This window comes from Triturus cristatus, chromosome 1_1 (assembly GCF_964204655.1).
Source record: "Triturus cristatus chromosome 1_1, aTriCri1.1, whole genome shotgun sequence".
In the NCBI taxonomy this organism is placed as follows: Eukaryota; Metazoa; Chordata; class Amphibia; order Caudata; family Salamandridae; genus Triturus; species Triturus cristatus.
The window spans coordinates 16,786,113-16,799,116 of NC_140579.1; the positions used below are offsets into that span (position 1 = coordinate 16,786,113).

Here is a 13,004-nt window from a genome sequence, read left to right on the forward strand (position 1 = left end):
CCGCTAACAGTAATGCGAATCATTGCAACTGAACAATGTAGCACTGAACGAGTCCGCTAACAGTAATGCGAATCATTGCATCTGAACAATGTAGCACTGAACGAGTCTGCTAACAGTAATGCGAATCATTGCATCTGAACAGTGTAGCACTGAATGAGTCTGCTAACAGTAATGCGAATCATTGCATCTGAACAGTGTAGCACTGAATGAGTCTGCTAACAGTAATGCGAATCGTTGCAACTGAACAATGTAGCACTGAACGAGTCTGCTAACAGTAATGCGAATCATTGCAACTGAACAATGTAGCACTAAACGAGTCTGCTAACAGTAATGCGAATCATTGCATCTGAACAATGTAGCACTGAACGAGTCTGCTAACAGTAATGCGAATCGTTGCAACTGAACAATGTAGCACTGAACGAGTCTAACAGTAATGCGAATCATTGCATCTGAACAATGTAGCACTGAATGAGTCTGCTAACAGTAATGCGAATCGTTGCAACTGAACAATGTAGCACTGAACGAGTCTGCTAACAGTAATGCGAATCGTTGCAACTGAACAATGTAGCACTGAACGAGTCTGCTAACAGTAATGCGAATCATTGCAACTGAACAATGTAGCACTGAACGAGTCTGCTAACAGTAATGCGAATCATTGCATCTGAACAATGTAGCACTGAACGAGTCTGCTAACAGTAATGCGAATCATTGCATCTGAACAATGTAGCACTGAATGAGTCTGCTAACAGTAATGCGAATCATTGCATCTGAACAATGTAGCACTGAACGAGTCTGCTAACAGTAATGCGAATCATTGCATCTGAACAATGTAGCACTGAACGAGTCCGCTAACAGTAATGCGAATCATTGCATCTGAACAATGTAGCACTGAACGAGTCTGCTAACAGTAATGCGAATCATTGCATCTGAACAATGTAGCACTGAACGAGTCTGCTAACAGTAATGCGAATCATTGCATCTGAACAATGTAGCACTGAACGAGTCTGCTAACAGTAATGCGAATCGTTGCAACTGAACAATGTAGCACTAAACGAGTCTGCTAACAGTAATGCGAATCATTGCATCTGAACAATGTAGCACTGAATGAGTCCGCTAACAGTAATGCGAATCATTGCATCTGAACAATGTAGCACTGAATGAGTCCGCTAACAGTAATGCGAATCATTGCATCTGAACAACCTAGCCCATAACGAGGAGTCTAGCAATAATTCTATTCCTTGCCAGGTCCATCACTTTCGTGTTTTTCTCCGCGAGATGCCCCAAGAACAGCGTCTTTGCCCACGCGTTGGTCCAGTGCTCGCTGTGCCATTGGTATCATGTACACACTACTGAAGAGGACCAGATAGGTATAACTGGTCCTGGGATGGTTGTGTTCCCATTCGGAGGGGGTTGGCCTCGGAGTTTGGGCTCGGCTGTTCCTATAGGGGCTGCGTCAACACTCATTTTCATATGTCTGAGGTGGAATGGATGTCAGAATAGCAATGGAGTGGAATGTGGCCCGAAGTAGTTATCAGTGGCGTACCTTCATTCAAGCATCTACTCTTCACTTTCGTGTTTTGATTAATGCCCGTTCGACAGTAAAGAAGCAGCCGTCATATTCATAGTTTGCTAGTTGATGGGAAGCTAGATCTAAGCTGTATCAAAAACCTGGATTAAAGAGCATTGCAGCGCCACGCTAAGCACTCTGCTTCCCCTGGGGTATAATATTCCACATTTAGAGGGTGATAAGGGAGGAAGGGAGGAAGTAGCTGATGTATCTTTAAACAGTCTCTCAAATGTATTAAATTAAACATGGATTCCCTTGAAACGCTCCATATAGAGTTTACAGTTATACCTCATTAAAAATAGAATTTATATTTGTGCTATCGCCCCCCCCCCCGTCCCCCCCACAGTTACCCCAAAGACACTGTGTGAGCTCCTATCGGAGCATGTGACCACTTTTCTGCCTAATAAAGTGAAACATTTTATTGTGGCTGATTTTAACAAACGCAGTGTTCCCGACACTAATCCTCTGCGCTCTTTTCAGTGCTAGCCGATCGGCTTGTGTCCCTGCTCGTAGGGAAGGGCGTACACTTGATATTCTGTGTTAGGATAATGAGTGCTCTGATTGCTGCTTCATACACCGACGATTCGATACCTTTCACAGTGGTAGGAGGTTCTGTGCCAGGCAGCTGTCCTGAAACCGTCTCTGTACATAGAGTCCGTAAGTGGAGGAATGTTGAGGCAGCGATGATCTGCGGTCATGAACACGCGCGAGCGGAGCCAGGAGACCCTGCTCTGATAGTAAACCACCATAATGAACAGCGAACTAAGATTGGAAAGGACATGGCTTGTCTCCAACCTAAACAAAATACGAACGATCAATATTGAAAAAGAATTGGTTGGACACAGAACTAATTGGAATGGAACAAGCACTTCACTCCTTAGATTGTGTCTGGTGTAAGGGTCAGTTGGTTAAAGCGAAGACAGAGTGGATAACGTTTTAACACGGAGTATACACAAAAACTGCATTTTCTCATTGAAGATACTGTCTGCTTATCTCTCCGGAGTGACTTGCAGTATCCTGCACCATGGGGTACTTTATCTCATATAATACATGGTCAATGGACATTGAAAACCTGTTAGATATTTGTTGCAAAAAAATATTAGAAACCGTTCAGTCAGGTCATTTTTTATTTTAATAGTTGCAGTAACTTGGAATGTGTATAAGAGACATGCAGAAAGATTATCGCTTTTTATAATTAGCTAAGGAGTGGAAATAATAAACATGTTCTTTCTGCTTTTCACTGTAAGCTAGAAAAGCAGTGCAGAAAAAAGGAAAGCAGCGTTCCATTTTCGTAGCTTTAAACAGCTGCTTCGGTTTGCCTCCGTGATCTGACCTGACTTTTACTTCGGCTGCTGGCTCTAGCAGCAGGCATTGTGACGTCAGAACTTATCTGTAATAACTTGTAGTCGAGTTCTGATATCTTTCCTTTATCAATGGTGACTGATGCGCTACAGGTCACTGATTACAAAGAAATTGGAGATCTGCATTTTTACAGGGATTGCAGAAGCCCATATATTGTATAACCGATAATATCCTGCCTTTTAATATACAGGTACTGCACCAGAATCTTTAATAAAAGCACAAATTGTCCCTTGGCTGAGAAGTTTCATTCGACCTAGAATATGTGAACCAATATAAACCAGTTTCTGAACTGCCTTACCTCGCTCAAGTCTTAGAATATGCTGTTCCTGAAAACATGTTGAACTTCAAAATGCATTTGATCCCGTACAAACAGGGGTTCGCCCTGGGTGTAGTAGTGAAACAGTAGTGAGCGCAGCCGTAGACGAGCTTCGATGCCAAGGTCCTTTTCGATCTGTCTGCAGCTTTCGATACGTTAGACCATGAGATCTTAATAAACGGGTTTGAAGAGCCCAGAATCAACTGAGCTGCATTAACCTAGTTTCAATTCTTTATTTATTTTAGAACTGGTTGACCCAGGTATGCAGCTTCTTATTCCGAGCCTGCGATGTTGTCAAGTGCAGATCCCGTTTGTCCAAGCTACTTTTGAATCTTTACGGTGCCCTGTTGGCGCCATTCTTTTCTGTACATAGGTCATCCTTCCTGACACACGCGGACGTTAGCCACAATTTCTTTTAAGATGGATGGGGATTTGAAAACAGAAGCAGACAATCTCTCCGATTGCCTCCAAAGGTTTGCGGGAAAGGGGACTTGGCATCAGCTCAAGCTGATCGGACGTATATCTGAGATTTTTAACTCCTTTTCAACAGTCACAAGTTTGGGATTACTTTTCTTGCAAGTGTGAAAAACTCAGGGGTTCAGCTGGACATCCAGCTGAGTATGACCGTACAAGTGAAAGTGGTGCTAAAACGTTGCCTGTATCAGTTATGTATCTTGAAACCCATTATTTAGCAGTTTTCTATGCCACACAAGAATTGTTAATGTTTGTATGATTACTGCAATGCCATTTGCCTGTGTCATCTTGCCAAAGTACTACAGAAATTACAGATTGTTCAAAATTCAGAAGCTAGACTTACTTTCACCTTGATATGGCTTGACTACGTGTCTTTGGTATCAAGTTTCATTGGTTGTCACGTATGCAGAAAATTATTTTTAAATCGGTCTGTTTAGTCCATAAAGCTTTCGGCAACAGCTGCCAGTAGCCGTTGCCAAGATAAGTTGTGATGTTCAAACCAGAGCGCCATCGTATATCTGAACGAGCTTGTTTGGCTTTAGTTTCAAGATCCCGCCGTTCCTCTCTGGGTGGAAAAGCTTTTCCTGTTGCAGCTTCCGAGCTATGGAATAGCTCCCTGATAATAACCTTGAAACATCTGAAAACCTGGCTCTTTGCAGCAGTTTAATGCTTTATTTTTTGTGTACTTCGCTCCTCTTCCTATAGGTCTGAGCGCCTGGATACCTTAATCTGATTGTTGTGATTTACAAGCACAAAATACATAGACAAATGCCTTAGTAGTGGAGGTAATGGCTGAGTTTCTGCCACGGAGCTTGGTCCATGGAGACTTGCGCTCTCCTTGAGGGTACAGTATTGGCCATTTCAAGGACCTGCTGTACATGTAGAATCTTGCAGATGTGACATCGACAGGAACAGGCAGGGCGTGTATCCGCCTCCAGGTTTAAAGTGGCCGTCGAGGGTTACCGGACTATCATGTCACGTTTGTTGCATCCCATCAGGTCTGGTGGCATTTGTGCCTGGCATGTCACGTTTGTTGTATCCCATCAGGTCTGGTGGCATTTGTGCCTGGCATGTCACGTTTGTTGCATCCCATCAGGTCTGGTGGCATTTGTGCCTGGCATGTCACGTTTGTTGCATCCCATCAGGTCTGGTGGCATTTGTGCCTGGCATGTCACGTTTGTTGCATCCCATCAGGTCTGGTGGCATTTGTGCCTGGCATGTCACGTTTGTTGCATCCCATCAGGTCTGGTGGCATTTGTGCCTGGCATGTCACGTTTGTTGCATCCCATCAGGTCTGGTGGCATTTGTGCCTGGCATGTCACGTTTGTTGCATCCCATCAGGTCTGGTGGCATTTGTGCCTGGCATGTCACGTTTGTTGCATCCCATCAGGTCTGGTGGCATTTGTGCCTGGCATGTCACGTTTGTTGCATCCCATCAGGTCTGGTGGCATTTGTGCCTGGCATGTCACGTTTGTTGCATCCCATCAGGTCTGGTGGCATTTGTGCCTGGCATGTCACGTTTGTTGCATCCCATCAGGTCTGGTGGCATTTGTGCCTGGCATGTCACGTTTGTTGCATCCCATCAGGTCTGGTGGCATTTGTCCCTGGCATGTCACATTTGTTGCATCCCATCAGGTCTGGTGGCATTTGTGCCTGGCATGTCACGTTTGTTGCATCCCATCAGGTCTGGTGGCATTTGTGCCTGGCATGTCACGTTTGTTGCATCCCATCAGGTCTGGTGGCATTTGTGCCTGGCATGTCACGTTTGTTGCATCCTATCAGGTCTGGTGGCATTTGTGCCTGGCATGTCACGTTTGTTGCATCCCATCAGGTCTGGTGGCATTTGTGCCTGGCATGTCACGTTTGTTGCATCCCATCAGGTCTGGTGGCATTTGTGCCTGGCATGTCACGTTTGTTGCATCCCATCAGGTCTGGTGGCATTTGTGCCTGGCATGTCACGTTTGTTGTATCCCATCAGGTCTGGTGGCATTTGTGCCTGGCATGTCACGTTTGTTGCATCCCATCAGGTCTGGTGGCATTTGTGCCTGGCATGTCACGTTTGTTGCATCCTATCAGGTCTGGTGGCATTTGTGCCTGGCATGTCACGTTTGTTGCATCCCATCAGGTCTGGTGGCATTTGTGCCTGGCATGTCACATTTGTTGCATCCTATCAGGTCTGGTGGCATTTGTGCCTGGCATGTCACGTTTGTTGCATCCCATCAGGTCTGGTGGCATTTGTGCCTGGCATGTCACGTTTGTTGCATCCCATCAGGTCTGGTGGCATTTGTGCCTGGCATGTCACGTTTGTTGCATCCCATCCGGTCTGGTGGCATTTGTGCCTGGCATGTCACGTTTGTTGCATCCCATCAGGTCTGGTGGGATTTGTGCCGTGTTCACGTCAGTCGTACATGAGCGGTTCAAGCCGAGCATCTCATGGCCCTGAGCTGGTGTTACGGACGTTCTTCCCAATGGACATGACCTCTTCGAGGCTCCTTGGTGAGAAGTGAGCTCTGAGCTTCTGGACAAACTGCTCCTCCTGATGCTCTGATCCTTTTTCTCCAAAGTGTCTAAAATCCATTTGAGAGATGTCCCTTCCCCTTCACTGAGCAAGCATCGGGAAGGAGACATGGGCTGAGAATGCTGAAATGGCGCATATGTTTTGGAGCTGCCCAGGAGCCTCAGCCCTCTGGCAAGGGGTGGCAGAGGCTCTGGAAGAGGTGACTGGCCACGAGGGGTTTCTCACCATGGAAAGGATATTGCTTGGTACATTTAAAAGGAAGAAAGCACAAGCAGCAACCAACTGTTTCCTAGACTTGGCCCCACTCCTAGCCCGCTGGTCTACAGCGATGCTTTGGAAGTCGCACACCCTCCCGAACATCCCAACACTGGTGCGCAGCGACCCTCAAGTGGGGCCGGGCTGGAGCAGTGACAGTAATGCAGGAAGAGATCCGGGGGTTGCATAGTCCCCATAGTCTCCTCATGGGGTGGTCTACTGCATGACCTCCAGACATTCAGGATTTCCCTAGTGGCCTAAATGGGAATCTTTCCACGTCCCTACAATGGTACAGTCAAATACTGGCCAGTGAAGAACCAGAACCTTTTGGGCCTGGCGGCGCAGGGTCGCCCAAAGTCTCCGGAGTTCACCTGCTTCGCTACACAGAGACACGGGACACTCTGTCGACGTTAGAAGATCAGATTTATTTAGCTGCAGCTAGTACAGTTATCCTAGAAGTACATAAAGTAGGTTCTCAGGAGACTGCCACTTCACTCTGTGGCGCACCGGGTTAAATACCATACAATGTTCATAATCATTAATAAAATGCACTCCCAGAGCATACAAGAAAGAGCCAATAAGGAAAGTTGGAAAACAAGGCGGAACCAATAAGAAAGGTTTGAAAACAGAAGTGTCAGATGACTCGAAGAGACCTCTCCTCCAACTGTGTTTGTCACCCCTCCCTCAAGCTAATTCATTAACAGATTCATAACTAACTTGCAGGTGGCGAGATACGTTTGTGTGTGTTGGAGGACAGTTGTGAAACGAGAGAATGCTAGCAGGAGACAGTGAAGGCCAGTCGATAAGATACGGTCAGGAAAGAATAATGTGAGCCAACAGATAGTTGAGACGCGGATTAGAAAAGCCAGACAGGGATTAGTGTACTCGGCTAGTTCTAACACCAGCTTTGCAAATAGAGGCCGAAGGCGTATTTCGACACCAGGCTACAGAAAAAGCAGAATAGACTTTGTTCGCCGTGCTGCCTGAGTGATGGCAACACAAAATGGCGGCGTGCCACACAATGGCGGGTCGATTCGATCGTGATCAAAAATCGAAGTTCCTCACCAGCAAGTCGCTTCTAGCATTCCCAGCACTGAGTTCACACAGACTGCTCTCCCTCTCTTCCCTATAGAACAGAACAGAGTAATTTGGGGACCTCATCCTCCCAAGAAATACTAATTTGCTGACTTGCGCGAATGTAGGAGAACTCTCCCGGACGTGATCTGAAATTTGATCTTGTTACCTTTACCATTAGTGATTATCGAGCCGGCTGCGCCTTACCAAGCGCTGTACAGCCTTCAGCATCTGAATGCTTTCTACTAATACCGTTTACTTTTTGAGAACAATGTATTGCACTGAAAATGAATAAAACTGGTTTAAAACAACCAAAACTGAGGAAGATCTGTGAGTTCTACCAATGTTTATGTACTGGTACTGCTCTAACAGGGCTTTATTTAAAGGTTTTGAAAAGCAGTTTCGTATCCTTTCCCAGTGTATCAAAGCACCCAAAGGTTCAAGAGTCTGTGGATTTGTTAACTGTCCTTATTAAAGTGATATAATTGCTTCCATTCATGGTGTCTCAAGAACGGGTTGATAAGCGTTCGAAGATTAGACTGTGACAGGACTGCCGTCTAACCCTTGTTTTTCTCCTCTCTTGGTTTTCTTGTGCTTCGTCCCTGGATCCTAATGATGGGTAGTGGATCTCAACAGCTGGAGAGAGAAGATTGAGCGGGACACAACCTCTGCTCAGCTGGCTGATGTCTCTGATGAGGAAGAAGATGACGAGGCTGTTTTGGTGGAACACCAAACCGACGTGGCCATGGAGTTTGGAGCCGTCTGCGAAGAGCTGTACAAGGACGGCATATTAACAATAGGCTGCGTGGGTATGTGTATTTGTCGATGTATTGCGTATGTGCAGTGGATGATCTTCTAGCGGTGAGGCATACTGTTGGGTGATGCGTCCATCATGCATTGCATGCACTGAAAGCGTCTGGTATGCGTGGTTCCCTCCTGATTAAGGGTTTAAAAACTAAAACTTATTAATTGAAGACCGAAGCACTGGCTTTGTACATCCGGAGTTACACTTAGGAAATCTGCTAAGGATGGAAGGCTAAATGTACGTAAATTCACGCTCTTGAAAAGACACTTATTTGAAACTGTTATTGAAATCATTAACGTCTGCTTAAGGCGCATTATGGAATTGTTTTTTTAGCACTGCCTGAGTCCTCCAAGCCCACAACACATCTAGAGGGTAGGTGTAAATTTTAGCGGTGGTTGATGTATGCTGGTCTTTGGTGGTAACATCACGTGTATTTGTAAGCGCGTGCACACCCAGAAGGGTATCTGGCGCTGAATAACAGATGTTTAATGTTACACAACTCAATGGTACTCATTTTAGCGACCTCAGAAGGATAAAAGGCAGAGTGGGCTTGCCATGATTTGATCCTGTGACCATGAGGTCGAACATAGGCCCCTATGGTGCACACATTAGCCCACTGAGCCACCAGACCTGGTGAATGGCTTTGAAGGTGTGGCTTAACATCTTGAACTGCCATCTCTTCTAAATGGGGAGCCAGTGGAGCGTCTTGAGGTGGGGGTGATGTTGGTCCTCTTTGGAAGGTCTAGGATGAGTGGCTGCTTAATTCTGTATGGTCTTCAGTCTCTTGAGGAAATGCAAGGTGATTCATACGTGGTGTGCTGCCGTAGTCCAGTTGGCTGGTGACAAGGGCTTGGGTGATGGTCCGTCTCGTGTCGATGGGGAGCCATTTGAAGATTTTACAGAATTTGCGAAGGGTTAGGAAGCAGGTGGATGAGACTGTTAATCTCTTTTCAGGGTGAGCTTGCTGTCCAGGATGATGCCAAGGTTGTGGGCGTGGTTTGTCGTAGTGGGTGAGGGTCCTAGTTTGGGAAGCCACCAGGAGTCATTCCACTGGGTCATGTTGTTCCCGAAGATCAGCTTTTCTGTCTTGTATGTGTTGAGTTTTAGTCAGTTGTCTCTCATGCATTTGGCAGTGCTCATGATGCACCTGTGGACGTTGTTCAGCGTGTTGGAGGGGGTCACCTGATATCAAGAAGATGAGCTGGGTGTCGGCGTAGAATATGATGTTTAGTCTGTGTGCTCGGGCGACGTTGGCCAAGGGAGTCCTGTGGGTGTTGAATAGAGTGGGGCTGAGGGCCAACTTGAGGGGCGCGGCATGGTGTTCTTGGGTTCCAAGGTGAAGGGAGGTCAGCAGATTCTCTGGGTTCATCCAGTTATGGAGGAGATAATCCATTTGTGGGCGTCTCCTCGGATTAAAATGAGGTGAAACCATTTGATGAGTATATAGTGGGATACCTTATCTAATGCTGCTGAGAGGTTGAGAAGGATCGTGGCTGCTGATTTTCCCTGGGCAAGGAGAAATCTGATGTCTGCGACTGCAATCAAGGCGGTTTCGGTGCTGAGGTTGGTGCGGAATCCAGATTGAGAGGTATCTAGAAGATTATTCTTTGGGTGATGGCCTTTTAGAGAACTTTGGTGGGAAAGGGCAGCAGAGGGATGGGGTGGTAGTTCTCGAGTTTGTTGGGTTCGGCAAATGTTTTCTTGAATAGGTGTTAAATATTGAATTCCTGGTTGGTTGAGGTATGCACCCAGGCCAGACAGGAATTGACACTTTAGCCATGGTAGGCTGGTACACATTAAAGATAGCCTGTGCTCACTGTCTGGTAGCTTGGCACAGGGCAATCAGGCTTATCTAAGAGACAATGTGTAAAGTATTTGTGCAACACACACACACACTTGCACAGTAACACAATGAATACACCAGAAAAAGATTCCACACAGGTTTAGAAAAATAGGTTATTATATTCTGAACAAAACAAGACCAAAAGAGCAAAAATCCAATGTGTAGAACTTGAGGAATTGAGGTTACTTTTGGTCGTGCTGGACTGAGGCAAAATCAAAGTTTGGGCCACCTCGAGGGAGTGCAGGCTGACTACAGGAATGAACAGGTTCTGGTGAACAAAGGTGCTTTTCTGGTCGCAACAGCGAGATGCTGCGGTCGATATGTCAGTAGAGGCGTTGGTGGAAGTCCTGCCATTCAGGAATGCGTGTATGATTTTCATGCATTGAGGGCGGTGCGTTGGTTTCCGAAGACGAGAGTTGAAGCTGCTGGGATGCTCCTAATGCACTGGGTTTCTCCACGCAGTTGAGGGATAAGTTGATCTCCGTAGACTGCTGAGGCGGCAATGTGGTGGTTTTGGCGGTGCATCGATCGATGCACCAATTTCTCCACCCTGTTGAAGGGATGCAAGGATTCTCCTCTGGTGGTGGCAAAGCGCCTGTCGATGCTGCGGTCTCGGTGGTGCTGCTTGGGCCCCAAGTGAGATCTACCGATTTCTGCTCCTGCTGCAGAGTCCATGTGTTGGTTCTGCTTCCAGCAGACAGGAGATGCATTGATTTGGCGATACTAGTATCTGGATCCACTTCCAGTGAACCAGGCACAGGAGCAGGGGTAGAGACTTTGATTTCCCAGAGTCTCCAGCAGCAGGAGACGAGCCCTTGGAGATCACTTGGAGTGGAGGCAGTGTCCATCTCTCCTTCAGCAGGCAGAGAGCAGCGATCAGCAGGGCAACAAAACAAAGCCAGATCAGCAGCCCAGTTAAGTCCTTTAAGCAGCACAGTAGTTCTTCTGGCAAAGCTTTAGTTACAAGTCCAGTAGTGTCTGATTATACCCAAAGTGCCTTTGAAGTGGGGGTGACTTCCAGGTCCCCCTTTCGTCCCAATGAATGAGCCCTTTGTGTGGGGATTGGACAATACCTATTCAAGTGAAGTGTTAGTCCCTCCCCTCCATCTTGCCCAGGCAAGGCCATCCTATTGCAGATTTATGTAGATGGGTGCTCCGGCTAACCTGCCCTGCCTGTGTTTATGGCTGTCTAGAGGGAATGCATAAAGTGTAGCAGTCACCCAACTGAGACGTGTATTGGAGACCGGCTGTCAGGCACATATCGTTATGTGCCATCTCTGTCTTCACATGACAGGTGTAGAGAAATCGATATTCCACAAAATCATGAATGAGATTTTCAACTACATGTAAAGGAAGACAGACACCCTATGTCAAGAAGACACGAGTCGAACTGTAACCTCTGGGATCTGATAGAAGAATAACCACAAGAAGAGGGAGAGAGCTATTCAAATAGACGAGCTCCACTGGATGATTTATCCATCTACCATGTGGTAATGAAGAACTGCAGATAGGGGAATCGTGCTTCCTCCTAGAGACACTAGACCAGTTACAAATGCAGAGGCACTACCTCCTGATACTTCCAAGAGTCTTGCAAAGGGGAAAGAAAGAGGTACTTGAAGAATCCACCTCATACCAGGCACTCCCACATTGTGAAAAAGAAATCTACATTTACCCTCAGAACAGGATTCCCACATCGTCACAACGGTACAGTTGAATTTGAATTTTAAATTATTTATAAAGCGCACGTTCACCAGCGGTTTCATGGCGCTGCGACTAACAGATATCTGGGCGAGGGAAGCCGAAGCGGAGTTAAAAGGAAACAGAAACTGCTAATGAACTAGTTAAAAAATTTAGTAAACAAATGAGCTTTGAGCTGTTTCCGGAATTGCGAATAAAGAGTTAAGGCTCTAAGCTCAAGAGGCAGGGAGTTCCAGAAGAGTGGAACAAGGGTCGCAAATTTCGATCCTCCCCATTTCTTCCTCCGGAACCGCGGGACTGTGAGAAGGGATTGAGTGGATGAACGCAGTTCCCTGGAGGGAACATAGGGAATGATCTCAGATGAGATAAAAGCCGGGGCCGTGCCCAGTCGTGCTTGGAAGGTGATGGAAGCAAGCTTAAACTGGACACGCGCGCGGACAGGAAGCCAATGTAGGGACTTGAGGAGGGGAGTGACGTGGTGAGACTTTGGTAGTTTAAACACCAGGCGCACCGCCTGGTTTTGGATCTGCTGCAGACGCCTTAAGCTATATGCAGATATACTTGCATATAAGGCGTTGCCGTAATCCAGGCGGGAGATGACCATTGCCAGGGTGATCAGTTTCAAAGCGTCAAAAGAAAAAAAACGGGACACCTTGCGTATAGTGCGCAGTGAAAGAAAAGAAGAAGAAACCACAGAACTAACCTGGGAGTGAAGGGTGAGTTGAGAATTGAGAATAATGCCTAATGTTTTTACTGAGGTAGAGGGGACAGGTGGAGAGCCTAGGGAAGGGGGCCAAAACAAGGAAGACCAGGGGCTGGATGAACCACCTGTCAACACCAGCTCAGTCTTGTCTGGGTTGAGTTTCAGATGGTTGTGGTTCATCCAGTCCCGGATATGAATCATGATAGATTGGAAGTTAAGAACAGAGGCAGGGGAAGAAGACAGATTAAAGACAAGTTGGAGGTCATCCGCATAATTAAATACGGTGACCTCCATTTGCTGCATTGAGAAAATAAGAGGGGCGATGTAAAGATTAAACAAAAGAGGTGAAAGGGAGGAGCCTTGGGGGACCCCGCACTGAACTTTCCGAA

At 46.6% G+C, this 13,004-nt stretch overlaps 1 protein-coding gene across 2 annotated transcripts in view; it reads left to right on the forward strand.

Moving 5' to 3' along the window:
* Positions 1-13,004, forward strand: part of GNL1 (G protein nucleolar 1) — a 149,309-nt gene that overhangs the window by 85,203 nt on the left and 51,102 nt on the right. For both annotated transcript variants that reach the window (XM_085637395.1, XM_085638075.1), the window contains exon 8: positions 8,190-8,375. In XM_085637395.1, the coding sequence (XP_085493521.1) occupies positions 8,190-8,375 (186 nt within the window). The remainder of the gene's footprint in view (positions 1-8,189; positions 8,376-13,004) is intronic.